Consider the following 21,072-nt stretch of genomic DNA (forward strand, 5'->3'; position numbering starts at 1 on the left):
AGGTGCACCAGTACATAAACAGCTGAATGTATATGCTAATTAGAGAATGTGGAGCTGTTCGCAATATGACTTCAGACTCATGCTGTTTAAAAAAAATATCAGGATACACACTGGGCTCCAAATGATAGAATTTTAAACCTATACGCAAAATGCTGTTCATAATTGATACTGATGTGATAAAATCAGGAAATGGAGAGAAGGCACTAATTAAGGACTTGCTGATTTTTGCCTTTACTAATGACCTTTCCAAGACTGAAAAATATGCACATGCTTTTCCTTCATTTTTGACATGGTGTGCATGAGAGGAGGTGTTAAAGCAACACACACTACACACACTTTTTGTTTATTTGAAAACAAAACCTTGTTTTGAACCAAAAAGTGAAACAATGGGAAATTTGTCAAAACCGATCCTTTCCCATGAACAGTTCTTATTTTGATAAATTGTCACTTTCTACTTCAAAAAATGTTGTCAAAAAATTCTGGACTAATTCCAGTCTCAATCTCCCACTCCAGGCTCCTAGTCCAATTTCAGAATCCCCCATCCACCCCAATTCCTTGTCCTCACCCCTGTTGCTAACCAATGCCAGTTCTTCCCCCTATATCCCAGCTCCTTGTCAGACCCACCTTCCCTTCCCCAGCAATTCCTTCCCTCCTGCCTTACTGGTTCTCTGTCCCAGCCTTTTTGCCCAGCCAGATCAAATGTTTCTCTTGGCTCCTCATCCAGTCTCAGTCTCCTCGCCACCTACTGGCTCACATTCCCATACAGCGCATTTTCCTCCCCAGATCCCGGTCCCCTTGACCAACCAGTCTTAGCCTTACTTCCTGCTGTTAATCTTAATCTCTGCCGACCCAAATCCCCAAGATCAGTTTCTCTCTCCCTTTGTCTTGCCAGCCTCCAATCCTAGTCCCCCTATCCGGGCTCCTTGTCTCAATCTACTCCTTCCAAACCCCAAATGTGCTTATTGCTTTAATCTACTCACACAGGCCCTCACAGACAGGATGGAAGAGGAAGCTGCCTGATTTGAATGCAGAGGGAGAAAGAACCTCTCTTTTACAAAGGCCTATAAATTGGCCATATTTGGGTGTATTTTTACAGGAATAGGAAAACAAACATCCCTAACACCAAGGCCACAACTCTTCACCTTCAAGTCCCTGCTCCAAAGCATGGAGATGATAGAACTTTTCATAGAAAAAGATCACCAGAATTTTTTAGCCTGGACAAAACAATGTACTGTGACAAAGTTCCTCCTCTACCTTGGTGGGTCTTATTGGTGGATTTGCTCGCCTCACAGATTCACCCTGTGGGTCGGGAAACAGCCCAGAGACCTTCCGCTCTGGTAGAAGCCACAGTCCAGGTCAATTCCTCCTGTGTTTGATCAGGAGTTAGGAGGTTTGGGGGGAACCCGGGCCCACCCTCTACTCAGGGTTCCAGCCCAGGGCCCTGTGGACTGCAGCTGTCTAGAGTGCCTCCTGATACAGTTGCGTGACAGCTACAACTCCCTGGGCTACTTCCCCATGGTCTCCTCCCTACACCTTCTTTTTCCTCACCACCAGACCTTCCTCCTGATGTCTGATAATGCTTATACTTCTCAGTCCTCCAGCAGCATGTCTACTCACTCTCAGCTTCTTGCATGCCTCTTGCTCCCAGTTTCTCGCATGCACTTCCTCTCCTTTGGCTCCCTGGCTCCCTTTGGCCTGACTGGAGTGAGCCCTTTTATAGCATCAGAGGGGCCTTAATTAGAGTCAGGTGCTTAACAGCCTCACCTGATTCTTAGCAGGTTAATTGGAGTCAGGTGTTCTCATTAGCCTGGAGCAGCCCCTGATCTGGTCACTCAGGGAACAGAAAACTGCTTATCCAGTGGCCAGTATATCTCCCTTCTACTACTCTACTGTTCCCAACTGGCCTGGGTCTATCACATTATTTTTCCCTAGCCTCATTTTCTGAGAAACAGCTGAACCATTTTCACTGTTATTTTCAAAAAAATTCACACATGGAAAATTTTAGCCCAAATAGTTAAAGTTTTGACAAAGTTATAAACAGCTGAAAACAGGGTTCTATAACGAGAAGTGGATAATCTTAATAAGGTGCAGTGCTAGCAGCCTGACCTATAATTTGAACCCAACACTCCTGAGTCCAACGTCACTATATTGATCTAACAACATTTGGTATGACACAACTCAAATGCATCATCGTAAAGATTACTTGGACAACGCAATGTAATTTATTGTGCACCTATCACTGGAGCAACTTTGTTTATTACATCACTGTGGGATCCTAATGGGGAAAAAGTCCATAAAACTACTGTAAGATATGTTGGAGCAAAGTTGCCAGTTCTTGATTAAAAGAGCACAATAAGTGAGCCAGCACAAAGACTGGAATTCGCTGCCATTTGACCTAATTTCAAGTAAAAAATTGGGACAAGATAAAAAATTACAGTAAATACAACATCTATGAATGGATCATTGATAATTTTAGAACAAAGCCATGATTCTTTGTAGGAAGAGCGAACCACAAAAGAAAGATAATGAGGTAGCTCTAGGAGAACAGCTTTGAGTCTTACAGAAAAGCTTGGGTATAGAACATTGCCTAGCATACACATCCCAGAGAACTGGACATACAGAATGCAAGAAAAAAGCACACCCAGCCTTTCAAACAGGCATTCATACAGAAAGGACCCCTCACTTCAGGGACATTTGAAAAGATTAAATTTCCCTCCAAAATACAACAACCTGATAAAGTAGTTACAAAACCAGCAGAAAACCCATACAAGTTTCCTTATGGCTACTATGTGGTTCATTTAGGGTTCTTTGAATTACTTTCAGATAATAAGAATGGGTCACTGACCACCATAGGGAAACATACTATACACCAGGCATTGTGTACACCTTAACACATGTGAAGCAACTGCTTCAGGGGGTACTATAGCTGGTTAGCCCATTTCCATATAAGTGACACATATATTTCCCAAGATTGGACAATATATGATATCCATAAGAGAAAATCTATTTAATTACTTACATGTGCTTTCAGATTAATTAAATTTATGCAAGTGTCCTAGTGTAATAATCTACCTGTGAGATTTATTAAAAAACCCATACGAAGTACTTGACTTCTCACACACACACTTATCTTACCTCAGTAAGACATTTAAGACCATTTCACATTGTACCTATAAGTTATATTTTCAATACTGTATTTTTAAAGGTGTTCTGGACTAGCCAAAAAAAGTTTAAGGCTGAAACGTATTTACAGGCAGATGCTAATCAACAAAATAACCTTTTGGGTCCTTGAGAATGTAAAGGTTGCAGGGAGTCTGCTCCTTTTTTCTATCTAGCTTGAAGAATTAATAATTCTCAATGTGTCAGAAAATACCAAACACAACAGACTTCATTGTTGTCAACTGTCTCTAAAAATAAATTGCTTTTTAAATGGCCACATACATCAGTAGGTGAGTTTTATTACAAACTGGGAAGTTGTTCAATCTGCAAACCACTAATTAAATCTCAGGTTGATAGCAGATGACAAACAGATGCTTTTGTAGGAAGTTTAATGATTTGAAACACTGTATATATGTATAACACCAACGCAATCAACAAAGGAAATGTCAGGAGACAAATTATTTCCTTCCTAAAGGACATTTCAAAAACAGCAATTTAAAATGATTTCCCAATCTTTAATATTTTTGGCGGTGGAGAGTGAGGGGGGTGAAGATGGAAAGAGAGAGAATATTTACACTCTAACTGTGAGAGTAAGAAATCTAATATTTTTCATATTTTGTACCCTAAGACTTCTTTAATCAGTCTAAAGAGTTTAGAGACATCATCTCAACACTTTCAACACAATAACCAAATAATGTTCCAATGATAAATACATAGGAATCAGAAGCTAATATTCTCCTTTGACACTATTTTCTGATACTAAGCATGCAACAGCTTCCAAGTCAAGGACTGTATCTGAACCTGCCCCTCTCTCTGTTTTCCACTGATACATTTGTGATGAACTGGAAAAAAATGTCTGCACTGTTTCTTATGAATATTGTGTGTGTCTCAGTTTCCCTGTTCAATTGTGTATTGCTGCCTGCCTGAATGCATAGAGTTAGATCGAAGGAAGCTGTTAAGGGAATGATGAGAGGCCCAGAAGGAAAGTTAAATAGTGACATGATAAAAAAGCCAGGTACTCAGCTTCAAGGGAGTTAAAATAACAATGGCTGGGCCATCAATTGAGGGGAGAAGTCACCTAGCTGGGTCCATCCAGGCTAGGATATCCTGTAGATGACTCTGGAGCTGTGGGATTATTCCACTTTGCAGAGTCCTAGAGCCCAGGCACAAGCTTGAGCTCAAATGTCGGTACCAGAATTAAACAGCCTCCTTAGCCCAAGCCTTGTGAGGCTGGGTCAGCTGTCACAGGCCAGCCACAGGTGTCTAATTGCAGCAAGGCCGCCCAGAGGATTCAGGGGCCCTGGGGAAATGCAATTTCAGGGGTCCCTTCCATAATAAAAAGTTGCAATACTATAGAATACTATATTCTCATGGAGGCCCTGAATTGCAGTGTAGACATACCCTCAGAGACAAGAGAAGGCTGGAAGGAGCCTGGACTTTTTCTCCCAGCTCAGAGATGGAGAATAAACCAGACTTGCACCAGCGATGAATAGAGAGGTTAAACTTAGGTAAGAGAACATGCACATAGGTCTCTGTTATTTTAAATCCACTTCTCTAAGCACTGTGCATCTTTTGTTTTAAAGAAGCTGTCTCTTACTGCAAATGTATGCTGTCACAGGCTCCCAAAGAGAAACCCCATGGTGTGGATGGTGTTTTAGAGACCTTGGAAGGGAGGACTGAAATTCTCTTATTTCTCCACAAGCAAGGCAGCGTTGTCAGCATAATCTTGGTCCGTGGTACCCATCGGGCTGCAACCAAAGACTTGATCTGAGGCGGGGCAAACTGTGGATGCCACCCCAGGAGAGGAAAAGGCCTGAGGCTTGAAGTTTGAGGGGGTGCACTCAGAAAGACCATTAGTGAACCTAGGCTGGTAATAGTCACATTCTTATCTTAGGGCACAGCTTTCAGACACTTCTATGGCTCCCCTTCCCCTAAGAACTTCACAAGATAAATACATGGTAGGTAAAGTCCCTCCCTAATTTATAACTGCTGGTTGGTCAATCAAAATGTAAATGAACCTAAGAGGGGTGAGGGAGGAAATTCTCCTCAGTAGGTCGGAAGAAAGGAACTTGGCACTCGGGAAGATGGGAATTCCTCATCTCTCAGAGGCCCACTCTGCTGGGGGTCAATCCTTCTGGGCCCACCCCAACTAATCATAAGTTTTTGGGTGACAAGAGCATATGGAGAGAGTTCATGTGCTCCCCATATGTATCCCTTCCTGGGGGATCATGAGGAAGGAGATCTGTAACAATGTGTATAGAAACTGATTAGTAATGTTTTAATGAAAACTGTGTATTGGTGTGATTTTGGGACTGTTTTACTGTATGAAGTTTAAACCAATAAGATGTAATAGCAGATGCTCTATTTTGCAGTGTATGTGGGGTTGCAGGGAAGGGAAGGGAGTACTTGGGAGATGCCTCTGCTCTGTTCGTCTTGAAGTGGGAAGAGATATGTGACGACTTGGGGAATCTGTCTACGTACAACATATGAATTCTGACTGATTTTAGGAAATCTACGAATTAACCTACAGTGTGTATTAAAATCTGCCATGCTCTGGCCGGGATCATATCAGATATCACATACCCTATCTGGAAACAGCTACAGGACAATCAAAGCAGTCATTTACACGGAATGACTCTGCCTGGCAATACAGTAAAATTGGCCAAGCTGCAGGGAACTGGTTTTCTGTCCAGTTTATCTGCAGGGAGGAGGGTTGGAGAAGTGGAAATGCTGCAGCAGCAAAAAAGCAACAAAGAAATAATGTGTTGGAACTGACTTTGAAAAATTCAAACTCTGAGGTCCATGAAACACAGAGACATACTTTCAATCATCAGATCTGCTAGAGGGAGCTTGTTACAGGGGCTGAGAGAATGAACCTGAAAGCTGATCAGGAGAAGTGGAGAGTCTGAGGACCCTGAAACAACTGAACAAACACTCAGTGAGCACTCAATGTAGTGGGGATACTGGAAAGAGGGATTTTATGGGCAGATGTTATTTTTGTATGGATCCTTGCTTTCTCTATGAATGAAGTGCGTAAGTGAATGAGTGAGTGAGAGCGTGCGTGCATGTGTGTGTAAGAACATATTTTGCAAAGACTCTGGGCTCCCTGCTAAAACTGGCATATGTCCCTGAAGGATTAAATGTGTACCCATGAGGGTGGAGCTCTGGGAAAGGGTGTGCTTAACTTACCGGGGAGACCTGGGGTTCAGCACTGGTCTTGGGGACTAGGGCAGCTAAATCATGGGACTCTACTTCTCAGAAGGGGTACTAGGACAAGGAATCTGCACCCTGGGAGTGAGCCTAAGAGGCTAGAGCCAGAGACGCAGCCTGGATGCTGCTCAGACTCAGTGCGCTGAATGAGAAACACATGGGGATCAGTGTTAGGAGCCAAACAGGTGAGTGTCCAGCAGGGGGAGCTCAACCAAGTCTGTGACAGAAATGTAAGCTTGTAAGACTTTGATTTAAGGGAGAGTAAACATTTCACTGTATAAACACAAACCACAGAAAAATATTTCCATTGATAAGCAGTAAAATTTACAGATAGACAAAGCGAGAAACTGCTGCTTAAGAACTTAGAGTCCCATCTTAATGTGTATATAAAACGTGTTGTAATGAAGGCTGCATAAAGCACGTATTTACAACTCTGTTAAAAAGAATTATGGTCTGACCCCTCTCCCCTGAATTTTCTGCAACTGTGAACATTTAAAATTATGATAATTGAAAAAGTGGTTAAAATAATCAATATTATACATCAAAATTATAAAAAAAAATGAGACTCAGATTCTGACAAGCCTACAGATAAATAACTCATTAGACCATAAATAAATAACAGATGTTCTCTGTTGTAGTCCTAGAATTGTGGAGTTATTTAGACAGAGTAACTGAATAAAAAAATTCTGAGACACAAAGTGAGTGAGGTAATATCTTTTATCAGATCAACTTCTATTGGTGGAAGGTACAAGCTTTAGAGCTACCCAGAATTCTTCTTCAGATTGGGGAAGGAAGAAGAGTGTCTGAGCTAAACACAAGTTGAGATAAGATTGTTAAGAAGAAGGGGTAACATATGGTAGGCAGTCACTTGAAATGAAGTGGGCAATAGTGGTTTAGATTGCTATGCATAAAGGGTTTGAAGTGGGCAATTAAGGGTAGAAGGCAGTGTGGCATGTTACAAATTGTTGTAATGAGCCATAAAACCCTGGTGAAGGCCATAGCTTTTGATGTCTAGCAGAGTTATGAATTTAAGTTCCTAGGCTTGCCTTTTGAAGGTGTTTTGCAAGTTTCCCTTGAGGACAAGTATTGAATAGAGTGATCACTTTGTGAAAAGTGTTCTCTCACGGTTGATATGGTGTTTTTGTCTTTTATCATTTTCCTGTGAGAGTTCATTCAAGAACGTAGTGATTGTCTTGTTTCACCCACTTAGTTGCTATTGGGGCATTTGATGCACTGAATGAGGTACACCACGTGTAGGATAAGCATGTGTAAGACGCATGAATCTTGAAAGGTGTGTTGTGGAGTATACTGATCATTGTAGCAGTGGAGAGATACCTACAGGTTTTCCATCTGTTGTTCTGGCAGGATCTGGTGCACTCTGAATTGATGTGTCCTGGTTTATGGGGAATTTGCTTCTGATGGTGAGCTTGGCAAGATTTGGGGTGTGGGGAGATTTGGGTTGTCTAAAGACCAGAAGAGGGGCTTCCTGAACTATTTCTTTCGGGATATTGTCCCCATGAAATGTGTGTTATAATTGATTGATGATACTTGTATGGGTTCCAGTGTGGAGTGGGAGGTGACAATTATGGAGAGTGCGGTCAGTGGGTTTCTTTTTCCTACAGTGAAATGAGTTCTCCTGGGGTATTTGAGTGGCCCTTTCCATGATGTAATCTACTCTTCTGGTGCAGCATCCTTGTTTGGTGAAGGAGGTTTTAAGTGTGTTAGGTATGTAACTTGGAGCAAATTCTGTGGTATCTGAGTGCCTGGCTGTAGATAACAGAATTCTTGGTGCGTCCGGGATGGTTTGCAGCATTTTTAAGCTGATCATGGTGTCCAGTTGATGCTGGTGTGGGAGTGGTCTAAAGAGATTTTGATGGATGGTGGTGGTTGTTGAAGTTGTGGTGCAGGTCCCTGAGGGAGTTTAGTTCATGTGTCCAGAGGATGAAAATATCATCTATGTATCATTGGTTTTGTGGTACATTTTTCTAGACATTCCTCCTCAAGATGGCCCATGATGAGGTTGACAAATTGGGGAGCCGTCCTAGTACACATGGCTGCAAAGTGTTTGTTATTAATTGTGAAATGGTTGCGGATAATGATGAAATGGATGAGTTTGGTGATGTGTTTTGGGTGGATTTCTGAGCATTGTGCATGACCTTGTGTGTGTTTGAGGCAAGCAGTGATGCAGTCATAGTGAGGGATATTGGTGTATAGGGAAGTGATAGTCATGACAACGATGGTGTCCTGAGGGCAGGGGGGCAGCTCTACAGGAGCCCTGCTGGCAGTGACACCAAGGCAGCCGTACCAGGCACTGCCACGGGTGGAGGAACCCTAGCTGGGATGGGTGCAGCCCTTGGGCGGCTTTGAGGTTCTTGAGAGTGGGGCTGTAGGAGATCATGAGGAGATCAGGCATGCTGCTGTGTAGGGGTGGGGTTCCAATCCTGGAAACCGTGTGGTAAGGTCACACCTGCACAGTGTGGCTCTGCGTGCTGGAAGATGGTGCTCATCAAGGGAATTATGAGTCAGGGCTGGGGACCACCGGGCGGGCAGAGCGGGGCAAGCCCATGACCCTGCTCTCTGGTGGGAGCTCGAGGGCCCGGTAAAAATGTTTGATAGGCAGGAAGTGGCACACCTCCTTCAACCTTTTTATGCTTCTAGGGTAGCATATGTAGCTATATTACACACACACATATACATATATATGCTTGTATTCCAGGGGTTTTTGAGTAGGTGGGATAAGAAACAGGCCATTTTAAGTACCCGTAGTATCACCAGTGAATCAAACAAACTCATAGTATCACCAGTGACTCAGACAGAAGCTTTATCAATAGGAACAAATGCATGTTTTTCACTGGAGTATTAAAGTTTTGCTATCACAGCTTCTCTCTCACCACGCCACCCTTCTCAAAAAGAAAATCATTAAAAAAAATCAGACAAATCTAATCTAGAGTGCTATGCTCTAGTATTTTCTTTTGTACACACATCATGCCAAGTACAACCCCACTGAACTCACTGTACACATGGTATACATTTTGAGTACACCACATTGAAATAATGAGCTACATGCTGTAAATAAGAACACATTACTTACGTATCATACACGTTGAGCAGCCAGTTGAGACACATATCTACACAGAGAGGAACATTCACCAGGTCCTTGTGCTTCTCTTCAAGTCCAGTGTAAATAGTAGTGAGACAACTGATCACATCCTGGACACAGAGGAGCTGGTCGTTTTGGCTCAACTTGTGCTCTTTGAAAACTTCATTTGTTCTGGTCAAATCCAACAGGTCCACTAACAACATAATAAAAAACAAAACAAATAATAATGATGCCTCATCACTGTATTCAGTGTTTGCCTCCTGAATCCTCATGTCATTATAGCATTAATTACAGGCAGGTTAGCTGAAGCAGTGGCTTAGCTGTACTAACACTGATGAAGCACTCCTATTAAGCAGGAAGCTAGAGCTTTGGCTGTTTTTGTTTCTTGTTCGTTTTCTGGGTTAATTTGGGTTTTTTAATCTTACAAGCAAACAACAAAGACACTATGCTACTCAGCATACTGTTTAAAAACAGCTTACGAGAACTGTATGATCAGAGAATTCTGCCCTCAGCTGCAGAATTCAGATGGGATTCCACTCACTTTACTGAGAGTCTTCTGCATAGCTCAGAAGGCAGAATTTGGCCTTGACTGCTAAGGTATCAAACTAGCATTGAAGGGCTCTAATAGTGTAAAGCTGTGCAAATTCTTTGATAGTAATATTTGACAGTAATGTGCACTAGGGATGCAATGAGGACTGATTAACTGAATAGTAGATGCAGAATTATGAAGATTTAAAAGAAACTAAGGGGTAGCAGCTTGATGTAATTTTCCAGAAAAATATGTAATTTTCATCTTATATTTTTATCCTATTACTCAAGGTGATAACATGCATAGTCATGCAAAATCTTCAGGCTCCCCCCATAAAAGAACACACTTCTGCTATGAATTTCTGATAGATATCAAGGAGTGCTGATACCAAAAAGCACACTCAAATGTAATACACCTCTACCCCGATATAATGCTGCCCTCGGGAGCCAAAAAATCTTATTGCGTTATAGGTGAAACCGCGTTATATCGAACTTGCTTTGATCCGCCAGAGTGCGCAGCCCCCCCCCCCCCGAGCACTGCTTTACTGCATTAAATTCGAATTTGTGTTATATCGGGTCGCGTTATATCAGGGTAGAAATGTAGTGATCATGAAAATCTAATTATTGGCTGGATGATGAGAAAGAAAAGAAGGCTTTTATTGAATTCTTCCAAGTCACTTTATGTAATGAAAAGAGGCATATCTTTGTCTAAAAGGAAGGAAGGACAGTAAAAGCCAAATGGTGGCATAATTCTCAGTGACATCTTTAACTACACAAGTTGGAATTTTAGCAAGAAGTAGTGGCAGTTTCCTGGCATCTTTTCCCATAGTAACTACAGTATCTACAGCATGAATTTGAAACTCCATCATTCAAAACTGTTTCTTTGTGGGCAGAGTTAGTAGTGCATTAGCAGTATAGATGACATTTCTCAATGGAAATAAGTCTTGACAGTTTTAGGATGAGTTATAAATTGCTGTATATCAGTATAAAATAAGGACCCCAGAAGGGTGTAAGTCTTTGTGTAGCATGGGATGTAGCATCAGATTGGTTCAGCATGGCCTGTAAAATGAGATACACAGAAAACAGACACCATAATGGCAAAAACTAGAATGTTACTAGATGGCTAGCTATCTTTCTTCTGCCTATGAGTAATTCAGTTGAACCTCAATGTTTTCTTCTACTACATTGTTTAAAGAAGCCTACCTTCCCGATCCCCATTTTTTCCAATCCATTTTCCTACACGTCTTTGTAAAAATGAGACTAAGGCAATAAAGATTTCCTGTACATTCCTTGCTTTTCCCTTTCCGCACACATGCATATTGTACTCTGACATTACAGCACTCATCCATATAGAGGTTAGATTCTTGTAGATTGTTTCTGAAGGAGAAGTTATTGTCAGATCTCTCAGGCTTGGAAAAAAACACTACACATGCACAAGCTGGATAGGGGAGGACTCTAACTATAGCAAACCATTTGTTCGCATGGAAGCTGCTATCCTTTGCAGTATCAGGGTAACATTATACAGTAGTTGGAATGCATGAAATACACTCCAAATGGCACACAAGAAAATTAGAATTCAATGATTGAAACATACACAGTACAATAAATCTTTTATTTCATATTTTGGGGAGTCAGAAGCGAGACTATAAAGTACTATCAATCTTCAAACATATCAAGTCCAAGAGGGTTGAAGAGTATGTCATTTTCTTCACACCCAGTGTGTGTGTGTGAAATACAGGAGAGAACTCACAATTGTAAGACTGTCATAACTGGTGTCATCATAAATTGTTTTATTATTCTTTCTGTGTTGGTAACTGCAGCTTCCCCAGTATTAAAATAGAATGTCTTCATCCTTGTTAGTTTATTTCATTAACGCAATGGGAACTTCCCACCCCTTTTGAATGCTAAAAAGGAAGTAACGTTGTCTGGAACTGGATGTTCCTACCACAGTGGCCTTTGCAATGAAAACCTCTGTGCAAACAAATAACGGAGCTACTCTGTTGACTGTAGGACTTGACGTGTTATACTTATGAAGATCTTCTATTAACAGCAGCGCTTAAGATCTTGGAGGAATTCAGCTTTTAGCTTTATATCTCACAATACATGAAAGAACTGAACACACTTTAAGAGCAGTATATTTAGAGCACTTAAAGGAAATATTTTATAGTTACGTAAATTAAACTAATAAATTAATGTAAGTGTAATAATGTCTTGTGTAAGACTAATTGCTTGTGGAGGAAAGAAAGAATTTACCCTATTCCAATGTACAATACTGCTCATCTGGCTAATTGAATATGGACATAGGAGGTAATCATACAAAGCATTAGGTACATACATCAGAGACAGTATACTGAATTCTATAGACTGGTGGTCGCAACACCACTCACCCACGTGAGTGAAGTTCTTTCAGTTCACGTGCAAATCTACACCAGTGGATGAGTGGACAGAGATCATCTTTCTCCATGGCTGAATTCACTCTGCCATTCCCAACAGAGCCAAGGAGAGAGGACAACAAGGGGAAGGAAGCAGTTTCCTTACCCAAACAGGCTGGGATGGGAATTTACTGCAATGGCACATTGAAGGAACATCACTGAAGTGTATTTTTTCCCCTTCTTTCCACTTATGGGCTGTTTGTTTTGATTCATTAAAAGGTAAGGTCTCAGTATGTTTGTCTAAGGCCCAGTGATGGGTTAATCCAGCCCTGGCATCCACCCCACATAACATGTGAGAGAGAAAGAGCATGTCCACATGTAACCTTTTGCAGACAATCTTTATTTATGGTTTACTGTTCTTTATTTACTACAAAAATCAATCTATGGCAGAATCTACCTTTCAAAGAATAGACTAGAATGAAAAAAAATTATTATTCTGCTTGCTTACTATTAAAAGAACACAGCAAAGAGTCCTGTGGAACCTTCTAGACTAACAGACGTATTGAAGCATGAGCTTTTGTGGGTGAATACCTACTTCGTTGTCACATGTACCCACGAAAGCTCATGCTCCATTATGTCTGTTAGTCTAGAAGGTACCACAGGACTCTCTGCTGCTTTTACAGATCCAGACTAACACGGCTACCCCTCTGGTACTAAAAGAAAAAAATTCTTTCTTCTCAAAAGGTCAACTTTTTAAACACCACAAGAGCAAGTAAGTTAGGGGGACAATTTTGTGACATACTCCATCAGATTCATGTAAATTAACTAGGTCTTTCTCTGGCTGCTGTACATGGCTACTGATAATTATATTTTGCACTGAAATAGCACCTTACATGCAAAGATCTGAAAACACTTTACTAGTATATTGTACTAGTTTCAGAGATGGATTAATATCACAGAGAAGTTAAGTTTCTTGCTCAAAGTTGCATAGTGAATCAGTGGCAGAATAGGAGAATAGAACCCAGGAAGCCCTATCTCCACTAATCTGCTCTTACCATTAAAATTCTATCTTCCCGTTGAGTGGACAGAGACTGTTAACAACAGCCCAAAACCTGGATTCCAGCAGGGTCCTGAAATTATGTATTAATTAATTGGGTTATGCAGCTCTACTACTGTGTTACCAATTTACACTGCAAAGTCGAAGTCCATCAAGTGTCAGTAGGATTAACACTCCTGCTTCAGCTTTGCCTTTGCATTCTTCTCAAAAATGCCTTTTCAGTAATACACTCGGCAGCTGTGACAGCAAATTGGCACATTTTACAATCTACGATGACCCTATATGTAGTGATTCAATTTGACATTTTCTTTGCCCTAGTGCATAAGCCAGACAAAAGCCTTTCTGAAGTGTTCTACATTCAGACACCTTTAAAGACATTCCACATTTCAATTATGAGAAATGATTTTTTTTCCAATGGAAGGCAAATGACAACTTGGTCCAAGGGATGAATGAGAAAGAGGCACAGCAGACATGTCCACACTCTTCCTAAAAAAACCCAAAATCAAAAGTAGAATTATAGATTTCTCATTTTGACTCTCTTTATATATAAGCTACCCTGAAGTATATGCTAATGGAGTGCTCTGAATATCTCAGTAGTAATCTTAAGAACAGAAATGTTCTAATTACTGTGCTCACAAGGAATCAAACTGCAGCCTGTAACTTTGGCTGGATGTTAGGTATTCATTTGTAAGCAAACAGTGTCAGAAAGAAGCACAGATTTTTCAAAGCGTTTATAAAATCAGGATAGCAAATATAGAGTTTGAGTAAAGGAGGCAAGAAAGTGTGTTTGGAAGCTGAACATTTCTCAGAGTAGTTTGCTGTGAGGTGCAAACAGCAATGTGTTTCTCAGAGATCCGTATGCCTCCTGAGCCCTCCTCCTGTATAAATAAATCCATTTTCCAAAACACATGTACAATTAAGTTAGCAGATTTCTTTGTCTCTCTCTCCTTTCTTCAACTTGACAGCTACATTCTCACACAAGAGACAATGAGATTCAGGAGATAAGAGTTCTATTCATGGCTCTGTTGCTGGTCAGCTTGGTGACCGTGGGAAAATAACTTCCTCTCTCATTGCCTCAGTTTTCCCATCTGTAAAATGGTAATAATACTTACACCTCCTCTGGAAAGCACTTTGAGGTCTATATAAGAGCTAGGCAGGGCTTTGGAGCTGTGCTCTGGCTCTGCTCCAGGCAAAAACCTGCAGCTCCACTGCTCCGGAGCTGCTCCGCACTCCAGCTCCGGGCTACACTCCAAAGCCCTGGAACTAAGTACTGTTATTACTTCATCTTCCCATTTTGAAATAGGGGAGGAGGGAAAGGGAAGGCGGTTCTTCCCCAAAACAAGCACCATGAATTAAGATGGATGGTTAGTATCTCCACTTCAATTTTGCAGAGGTCAGGCTGAAAGTCAGCACTGCGTTTGGATTTTGAGAGACAAATTCTGTAAAGTGACATTTTTCAGCTGAGTCATTTGTAGTCATTTTGCACTTCATTAGGTCTGTGGAGACGTGTAGTAACCAGTCAGCTGGATCCTGGGCATGCAGCTAAGGTTAAAGAGCTGGAACAAAAATAAAAGTGCTACTACTAACCCACTGAGCAGAGTCTGAATATTCTTTTTGCACCTAACACATTTTAATTTCTGCTTCCTTCTGACAACTGCCTTTCAAATGGCTGCTGTAACCCCTCTTTCCAAAAGCTCCAGAAATGAAAGCTTTGTGGTGTGAGAGACATCCCAAGCCTTGCAGTCCTGTTGTCAGAGGTGGGAGACTGGCCCAGTCTACAAGCAGTGAATCTGCAAGCAGGAGTCCTAACCAATCGTTTGCTCCATTTGTACGTCAGCCTGGCTCTCACTTCTTCCCACATACTCTACAGCAGTGGTTCCCAACTTTAACAATCTGTGAACCCCTTTCACTAAAATGTCAAATCTCGTGAACCCCCTCCTAAAAATGAATATTTCCAGAGATTTTCTCCTTTACCGGAGTATAAATTATAAAAGCAGTGATCTTGGAAGTATAAAATTTGTTTTGATAACATGCTTATTACACACTATTATTATTATTTATCATTACAGTATTTTTATTACATTATGAAAATGGCAACACTCTTCCAAGATCTCACTTTCATAGCTTGTATCACTTTGAATAAGCCTGTTGTAAGACAAGGCTGCTATGTTTCGTCAAGGAGTATCAGATGTGAAACCAGCATGAAGGTATTTAAGAAGCCAACTCAGAATTCCTCCTACACAAGCATTCAGGTCTTGAGCAGTCCAGGCAAACAATGCACATTACAACAAAGCTTAAACTTGTTCTTCATAATTTTAAAAACTATACTAGCTGCCTATTTAATTTTAAAAACAGCAAAAAATATCCATCTCCCTTTCCATTTCTTATAAGGAGTCTTGAATGTTAAATCTCCTCAGTGTGACAGATATCCTTGCTTTGATCTGCTTAGCTCTTGGAAGTCCAGGGGCTCCGCCCCATGGTGCCTGGGGTCCAGGTCCCTAGGGACAGCTCTGTCCGCCATTAGGGATTTTTTTCCCCAAGAACCCCCTGTAACTTTTCGTGAACCCCCAAGGGTTCACGAACCCCAGTTTGTGAACCACTGCTCTACAGGCTACTGTACTGTAGAAACATGACAGTTGTTTATTCCATTTATAATACAAAAGTCCAATTCCTAAGTTCAAATCAGAGGATCTACAAAATTCACACAATTTTTTTAAGCCAGTTGTTGCCAAGTTTATGACAGATCCAAGTCTTGGCCCCCTCAATACCACACACTGGCATGGTTCCCATACCACTCCTGTTTTTATCCACTCTCTCCCCCTTACTGCTGTTCTCTCTTAACTCCTGTCTTTCTTCCTTTTCTATGTATTTAGTGGCTTTTCCTTTCAATTTTTATTCTTTATTTTACCTTTAGCTGTGTCTCCCCCAGACCCCTCCTCATTTCCTCATCCTCCTTTTACCTCCAGTTTCCACTTCTTCCCTCGTCCACTTCTCTCTATGTTTCTTCCCCATCTGCATCTCCCCTCCCCTTCAGCCTTCTCCCTCATAAATTTAAAAAAAAACAAAAAAAACCCCATCAAAGCACTACTCATCATTTTCCACTGAAACCTACCTGCCTAAGAACAAAAGACACCAGTCCAAAGCCAAGTTATCTGCCAACACAGGATTTTTCTGTTTTTCCTTACCCTGACTATTTGTAAGAATTCAGGGGAAATGCTGAGTGAAAGGATGAATCTCAAAGAAAGCTAAGGCCCTGAGCAGATGAGAATTTGGGATGTCTTGTTTTGAGGATGAGGAAGCAACTGACAGTTTTAAATCAGGAGGACAGTTCTAAAAATCAACCAAACAAAATTCCCAGACATGCTACTTCTAAGGCTACCAAAACTATACATGTCAACCTTAAAAACAAGCCTTTAAACAACACTATAATAATGAAATAACACAAAAGGACTTCTCAAAATACTGTGCAATACGGCACATGTGCAATGTACTCCTGCTTTCTGGATACCTCAGAGAAAAAACACTATATCAAGTGAAAACTATTGTCATTAGTAGTGTATTTGTTTTCCACAACTTTCCTTTATTTGTAAGGAATGTTTACAGCAAACCCATTGAATAAAGTTAGAAAATGGACTAAAGTAAACTTATAGACGTGATGACCTTTACCTGCACCCCAACTCTGAGCAGTTTACATCCATCTCTATTTGAAGTTCACACAAAAAGAGTCATTTTCTATAAGGGCAAATATTTTTGTGTTATACTTAACAGTTATAAAAGATGATAAAATAGCCCAGTATTGGACTTGATGATCAGAGCTCAGCTTCTTGACAAGAATCATTTCCTACTGTATAGTATCACTTCACACTATGGATTGTGTATATATGACGCACATTTTCAATTTTTTTCCCAATTTGCTTTTCAAAAAATAACCAGGGGAGAAAGCATGTTAGCATAGCTCATTCCACTGATCCGCCTTCCTTTGTATTCATTAACTTTATTAATTCATAACAGTGACATGGGCCACAGGCAATTAATGTCATTTTGCGGTGTGAATGACAAACTATCAAGGAGACATCTGACCCCCTCACCTTTTTCCTCTCTTTTTATTGCTGTTAGTATCTTTAGGATCAGGCCCACCCTGCTTCCCCCCCAAGTACTCTGCAGAGTGATTAATTCATTTTGAAGGATAAACTTACAGCATAATGCTTTTTGCAATCTTCGGATTTTGATGGCTGTACGGTATGCAGAGAAACGTACGTTGTTCAAGTCAGCTGAAATATTACAGAGCAGAAATATTAGCTGTTTCTAAATATGCACCAATACCAAGAAATCCACAAGTCTTCCTTGACAAACAATATCCTAAATAATCATATATCAGTAAAGTTTGAGGTTAATTTCATTTAAAAAAGCTGGAGAGCAGGAGGGAATATAATTTCAAATCAAAATACAAAGACAACCATGGAGTTAGGACCTGATCTAAAACCCCTTAAAGTCAACGGAAAGACCTCTGGACTTCAGTGGGTCAGGCCCTTAGCACACCGTTGTCAGTGTAATAATGTCTAAGTATTTTCCAGACAAGATGAGGAAAAGGTCCATCTCCCAAAGAGCTCACAATCTAAAAACAGACAATATACAGATGAAGGATAGGGGATATGATGCAACAAATGTCATAGTGATTGAGTGGTGAAGTTTAGCAAGAGTCTTACTAGCTATGATTTCCATAATGTCATGATTTTGTTAACAACTCTGAGATGGGAACATGGGTGGATGGACAGGTAGATGGGCAGTCAGAAAGAGATATATACTATCAATTTTACAAACTGTTAAATATATTCATATCTTTTCCTATTTAATAACATTTTATACTTGCATTTTTCAGACAGAGGGCATTTCAGAGTAAATGCAGATGTTTACATGGGCATGCTGCTGAACCAGCCCTACCCTAACATCATAAACTAGGCTTTATTGCTCTGAGTCATTGCAAACCATAGCATTCTACAGGCTATGCATCCTTGCTTAAATGCACAGGGAGTCTGAGTCCTATGATCATCTGAGAATAGCGATATAATTGCTATTTAAAATTAAATAAATAAACAAACTACTACATAACAAGGCAGAGTCACAGAAAACATTCTTGAATTAAAGTTGTTTACTGAACAACAATACAGATTGTATGATTAAAATATCAAGTTTCCTAGCTCCAAGTCTTCAGTCACGTAGCAAAGTATGCTTAGTCAAATTCACAACAGCTCAGTCATGGTCAGCAGACAAAGAGAGTTTCAGTCAACCTGTCAGAAGTGGTCCCCAAACTTTTCTGGCTCGCGCCCCCTTACTCCTGTCTGCACACTGCCCATCAACTGGGGCTGGGAGCGGGGCTGCGGCTCGAAGGGAAGAGAGGAGATGTGGACGGGGGTAAGGGGGCCAAGGTCGAGGCCAGGAGCAGAGCCCTGGCTGGGGGTTGAAGCCAGGAGCCGGGGCCCCAAGCCAGCAGTTGGGGCCAGCAGTTAAGAGCAGAGGAGGGTGGTGCTCCCTCCCTGCCTCCCAGGGGGGCTGGCTCAGGTCCCAGCCGCACCCTCGTGAACAGTCCTCAGTGCCTCCATAGGAGGGCATGCCCCACAATTTGGGGACCTCTGTGTTAGATGAATTCCATAAAATTGTTTATGTAAAGGAAGTATACTCACCTAGGGACTGGAAGAGTTCAGACATTTTAGGATGATCCCAACAGGTTGTTTGTGTCTGGTGACTATAAGAGAATGAAAAAAGCAAAGTTTGAGGAAAAAAATAGAAAACAAAACACATTTTGTGGCACATACAGATTAAACTCTTTGGTTATAAGCAAAACAGAAAAATTCCTCAGCTCTTATATCAAATTACAAGGTTTGTATCATCCAGTTGCTTGAAGCATTTGACCAAACTATTAACTTGTAAGATAATCATCCCATATTTAGCATCCACAAGACTGATTTATTTCTGATCCTTTTTCACTCCTACTTTTGTCTGTTCTTTCTCATTGTACCAGTTGGACTCTGTTTCTGAAACCAAGACGACAACTAATAAGATAAAGATGCAAATTCCCTGCTGGCACAGCATACCAAACTCATTTTTAAATTTTTGAAATGTTTTTACAAAAAGGGAGGCTTTTATTTCATAGTCTTCATTATATATTTGCAATTAGTCAATATCAGAATACAAATAGTGATCTTGAGACTTATCCATAACACTTTTAATGAAGCGCATAATACACTTTCCCACATGCATATCTGTAGCTACCTAATGTCACAGGATGACTTTTTGCATTTATGCTCTCAGAACATAAAAATACAATGAGCATCACTTTTTAACAGCACTGGTTAATCTATTAAAGTATCATGTATCCAACCATCTGAATAAAATGCAGTTTATCTCATGCTCAATGAAATCTCAATTTTTTCATCAGTGATGTTTTGGTTCTATTTCTCTATGTTAATTGTTGGAAAGGTTACACACACACAGGCATTTAAATTTAAATCAGATTAATTAGATAATTAATATACTGGATGTTATACTAAAAAGACCACAACATTCCTACTAAAAATTAACTAGTTAATACTGTAAAATGAAATGATCCCAGGTTAGCAAATTAAGCAATATTTAATGAAGCAGAAAAACCTACTGTCTTTAATCTTTTTTTTCATTTGAACTTGTCAGCAAGCAGACACAGAGATAAGCATAAACAAATGTTTTCATAAAATTACTTAATTTCTGAATGAATAAAAATGTTACCATGTGTGAGAAAATGTGCTAATTGTAGCTTTATTAAAAGAGGACAGTAATTTGAGGACTCTATATATTTTTCATACTCTTACAAAAAGGAGAGGTATTTATTTGAACTTGTCAGTAAGCAGACACACGGATAAGCATAAACAAATGTACAGAATAAATATTAAGAACCGGCTACATTTTAACTCTTGACAGTTTTGATTTTTAAAAGGTTCTCTGCTTGTTGTACTTTTTTGGTAGACGTTATTTAGCATATTATAATAACAAAACAAGGTGGGATGGTACTGTGACCAGGATTTACCAAAGAAGTGAGGGGGGAAACAAGAAAGATGTCAAGGTTTGAGAAGCATCCAGGGATTCAAACTTTTTTTTTTTTTTTAAATCTGGACTGAAAGTCTCATGAAAATAAACTTTCTTGGGACATTTCTGACATTCAGAAGAACTAGGTTTCTTATAAAAGAGTATCCAAATATTTCAGAACCTTAAAGCAGAGAAAGTTTGTTTCAAATGTGGCTGTCAAAACTTCCTGGGCAGAGGGAGGCACTTAATTTGCCCATACATAGATGCTTTTGTTCTTAACTCAATTACAAGATGGTATTTTGCCATTGAACTCCGTGGGCCGTATCTTCAGCAGGTGTAAATGGGTGTACCTCCCGACTGATAGCAACTGAGAATCTGGCCTAGTCATACCTTCAACCACTACTGTAGAGAGAGGAAGCATTTGTTCTTTTTTACTAAGTATTTCTAGACAGACACTTGAAGGCAAAAAATAGCAGCATACCCAAGTGACAGGACTCTACCCAACCTACGGATTAGTCTGTTGGACCTGAATTCAGGAAAGAATTAAGCATCTGCTTAAACTTTATCCATCTCTATTCAGGAAAGCA

General features: G+C 40.4%; 1 protein-coding gene across 5 annotated transcripts in view; it reads right to left on the reverse strand.

Annotated features, from left to right (window-relative positions):
• The window catches only part of UTRN (utrophin), a 576,172-nt gene that overhangs the window by 89,506 nt on the left and 465,594 nt on the right, over window positions 1–21,072 (reverse strand). For all 5 annotated transcript variants that reach the window (XM_039528635.1, XM_039528634.1, XM_039528636.1 and 2 more), the window contains 3 exons: window positions 19,108–19,169; window positions 17,623–17,697; window positions 9,461–9,662 (listed from right to left, as the gene is read on the reverse strand). In XM_039528635.1, coding sequence (XP_039384569.1) covers window positions 9,461–9,662; window positions 17,623–17,697; window positions 19,108–19,169 — 339 coding nt within the window. The remainder of the gene's footprint in view (window positions 1–9,460; window positions 9,663–17,622; window positions 17,698–19,107; window positions 19,170–21,072) is intronic.

This window comes from Mauremys reevesii, linkage group 3 (assembly GCF_016161935.1).
Source record: "Mauremys reevesii isolate NIE-2019 linkage group 3, ASM1616193v1, whole genome shotgun sequence".
NCBI classification, from domain to species: Eukaryota; Metazoa; Chordata; order Testudines; family Geoemydidae; genus Mauremys; species Mauremys reevesii.